Raw genomic sequence first — 3,606 nt, 5'->3', positions numbered from 1 at the left:
CTCCCATAGTCTCATGTGTAGTGGTAGACTTTGGGAGCCTTGTCACCTCACTGGGCTTGCAACATCTTTATCCCACCCTCCACCATACCTGCACACGTCTTCCTTCCCCCAACCAGCATATGCAAGGAGCCCCCCTCCCCCTTGACACTAAGTGACACCTATATTTAATGCGGGGAGGGGTAATGGGATCAACGATCGGGGCTGGGGGGCAGGATCTCGAGGTGCACTAAACTTGGCCAGTGGAAAAAATGAGGCGCGTCGCCAAAATAGCGAGGCGTATTAAACCTGGCCAGTGGGAAAAGCGAGGCGCGGCGGAGAGATTTGAACCTGTGACCTTGCTGTCCGAGTTTAGGGTCACATTGGCTAACCACCTCACCCACGCATGTGTTATGTATCCATAGCCGTTTTTACAACATTATATTGTAAGTTAACATGGTTGCCCAAGATGTTCAGGTGTACTGCGTGTCCAGGTATAATTTTTTATTTGATTTTTACGGTTGCGATCTTCTCGATTTTTGCGCGTGAGCTTCTCCGCCATTGATCCCATTGCCTACCTTCTTAAATATGGGTGTTACTTAGTGCTGAGGACCTCTCCCCGCCGTATGTGTGCAAGGTCGACGTCACTGAGACTTGAGAGGATCGTCCGTCAGGTACACCTCTCCATCCAAGGGCTGTCCAGCAATACTAGCATTGAAGGCCCACTATACCTTGGACCTACGTGGCACTCTCCGAGCCTGCCACATACGCAACATTTTAAGCCGCCACATCGAACTCGTGGATCGGCTTACTAAATGCTCGATATATAGTCCGGGAGGCGGCCGGAGACTGACTGTGAGACATGAACCTTTAGTTTGCCGTCGCTGGCCGCCCTGGCGTGTGTAACGGATTTCTCACAAGCAGACGACTTTGGCGCTATTCGCAGAGCGCGGAGAGACAGCGAGGCACTCACAGCTACATACATCCTCGCCTTCGTCCCCACAGCACACTGTGCTTGGTATCTGAAGCAGCAGTAGCCATGGCTCTCAAGGATGATCTGGACATTGTCATCCCCACTATCCGGAATCTCGATTTCCTAGAGATGTGGCGACCTTTTTTCCAGCCCTACCACCTCATCATTGTACAGGATGGAGATCCTAGCAAGGTGATCAAGGTTCCTGAGGGATTCGATTATGAGCTCTACAATCGCAACGATATCAACCGCATTCTTGGTCCCAGGGCCTCCTGCATCTCCTTCAAGGACAGTGCCTGCCGATGCTTTGGCTACATGATGTCCAAGAAGAAGTATATCTACACAATCGATGACGATTGCTTTGTAAGGGCCTCTTACCAAGCACCTCTTCTGCAGATCTGCATTTAGGGATGCCAGATTTTATGCTGTTTATTTTTGGACCACGGTCATAACATTCATGGCCATTTTCCATCTGTTTCTGCTTTTATTTGGAGAAGTTTTTGGTTGTGTTTTTTACTTGATTGTATTGCAGCATGACATCTGGATGCAAGATCCAGCTCCATCGTATGCAAGTGCTCTTTTGCATGCACATACTCATATTCACCGCTTGTGAGGTTGAGTGAAATAATTCAATGCATCATGAAAGACACAGAAGAGAGTCTCAATTGCAAAATTCACTTCAACTAGCCTCTGTCATGACCAAATCATGTTGCTGATTTATGTCGGATGAAAAACTTTCTCTCCCTTTAGCTGTCATTATTAAGCTGCAATTCGGTGGTTGCATTCTACCAGACACTGTAGGGGATTGTTGTCCATTATCGTGAGTGCTTGCATAATCTTTGTGTATTAACTTTTGAACTGTCTGTGTGTATTGTATGCACACTCTTATGGATGCATCTAGGTGGCTAAAGATCCCAGTGGCAAGGAAATCAATGCATTGGAACAACACATCAAGAACTTGTTGTCACCTTCTGCCCCTTATTTCTTTAATACTTTGTATGATCCCTATTGTGAAGGTTCTGATTTTGTGCGGGGATATCCTTTTAGCCTAAGAGAGGGTGTTTCAACTGCCATTTCTCATGGCCTTTGGTTGAACATTCCTGACTATGATGCTCCAACGCAGTTGGTCAAACCAGCTGAAAGAAATACCAGGTCTCAAACGTACCATTTGCTTCCGCTTTGTCTTTGAGTTTGCCCTCTAAAGATTGACACTCACTGCAATGTTGTCTGCTTTCTGGCAGATATGTTGATGCTGTCATGACCATACCTAAAGGAACTTTGTTCCCAATGTGTGGTATGAACCTTGCCTTTAATAGGGAGCTTATTGGTCCAGCTATGTACTTTGGGCTTATGGGAGATGGTCAACCCATCGGGAGATACGATGATATGTGGGCAGGCTGGTGCTGCAAGGTATGGCCGCACTCCTTGTTGCTTGCAGGTTCTAATTTCTTGTGTATGCCTACCTTTGAGTCCTTGCAGGAAACTGATAATGCTGGAATTGTTATTTTTGTACAGGTTATTTGTGATCACTTGGGCTATGGAGTGAAAACAGGTCTGCCTTACATCTGGCATAGCAAGGCCAGCAATCCCTTTGTGAACCTCAAGAAGGAATACAAGGGCATCTTCTGGCAGGAAGAGATTATTCCGTTTTTTCAATCTGTGAAACTTCCCAAGGACTGCACGACAGTGGAGCAGTGTTATGTAGAGTTGTCAAAGCAGGTGAGGGACAAGCTCAACAGCCTCGATCCCTACTTCTCCAAACTAGCAGATGCCATGGTTACATGGATCGAAGCATGGGGAGATGTAAATGCTTCTAGACATGAAGCAAAGGCAAACGGGAAGATCTGAGTTTTGTTTCGGTTTAACACAATGAGATGAGTTCTTTTAGCTCGAGGCCTGTTCATACCTCGACGTCACTACAAGAGCTGAACTTATTTATTAAAAACATGGTCTAGACACCTGAGGGATTTTTTGGGGTCTGGGTGCCATGCATAGTCTCAATTTTTTATTCACTTCTTGCCTTTCATTGTGTTGCTGAGTCAATCGCTTTTTGCATTGTAGGAAGCTACAAGTAGTCAAGGAAATTTGTTTTGTTTGCCTCTTCCATGGTGAGGCAGGACATCCCAAGCCCACCGACAATTTTTAAAGAGAATTGTTGGCTCTTCATTTTTGAAACTTAGTTTTGCTGCCATAGTTTGCCCTCCTGGTTTTATGTGGCAATTTCATGCGCCTTCACAAGCTTAGCCATAACCTTCACAAGGGTCCTCACAGATGGTGATAGCGGTTTTCACCTATAGCTAGTAGAAGGTTCTTGGCATGATGATGTGTAGATCAGAGGTGACAGGTTGAAAGAATTGGAATCCTCTCAAATCGCTTGTGCCTTGAGTAATGAGAGAAGCAGTATGTCTGGATTTTTAAAAAAAAGTTCTAGAAAAGTGGTATCTAATGAGGTGTTCGCGTTTTTTTGAAATGAAATCAAAGGAGAGGATGGCTCTGAAGAGGGGCACGCCGAGCGACGTTGTGAGGCTTGGTGACCTCGCATTGAGGACCCTGGTTGGCATGTCGTTGCTCTCTCTCTCTCTCTGTCTCTCCCCCCCGTGTGTACTCTCTTAGTCAGTATGCTAGAGTGTCCTTTGGAGAGTCTTTGGGGACATACG

General features: G+C 46.1%; 1 protein-coding gene across 1 annotated transcript; it reads left to right on the top strand.

The window, feature by feature from the left end:
- Window positions 1–826: 826 nt before the first annotated feature.
- Window positions 827–2,978, top strand: LOC147421455 (putative UDP-arabinopyranose mutase 1). Its single transcript, XM_086503273.1, has 4 exons — window positions 827–1,312; window positions 1,851–2,101; window positions 2,191–2,359; window positions 2,465–2,978. The coding sequence occupies exons 1-4, from the start codon at window positions 1,016–1,018 to the stop codon at window positions 2,795–2,797; spliced, it is 1,050 nt and encodes a 349-aa protein (XP_086359399.1). The 5' UTR covers window positions 827–1,015; the 3' UTR covers window positions 2,798–2,978.
- The last annotated feature ends 628 nt before the right edge of the window (window positions 2,979–3,606 follow it).

This window comes from Adiantum capillus-veneris, chromosome 27 (genome assembly GCF_014529385.1).
Source record: "Adiantum capillus-veneris isolate H3 chromosome 27, ASM1452938v2, whole genome shotgun sequence".
Classification (NCBI taxonomy): Eukaryota; Viridiplantae; Streptophyta; class Polypodiopsida; order Polypodiales; family Pteridaceae; genus Adiantum; species Adiantum capillus-veneris.
Note: the sequence above shows the minus strand (reverse complement) of the source record. Positions and strands in the feature narration are given on the sequence as shown.

Bases quoted from the DNA above. Each gene is read 5' to 3' on its own strand.
- LOC147421455 (XM_086503273.1), top strand. From the start codon at position 1,016: ATGGCTCTCAAGGATGATCTGGACATTGTCATCCCCACTATCCGGAAT. The intron at 1,313-1,850 runs GTAAGGGCCTCT...GGATGCATCTAG, and splicing joins CAATCGATGACGATTGCTTT to GTGGCTAAAGATCCCAGTGG. The intron at 2,102-2,190 runs GTCTCAAACGTA...GCTTTCTGGCAG, and splicing joins CCAGCTGAAAGAAATACCAG to ATATGTTGATGCTGTCATGA.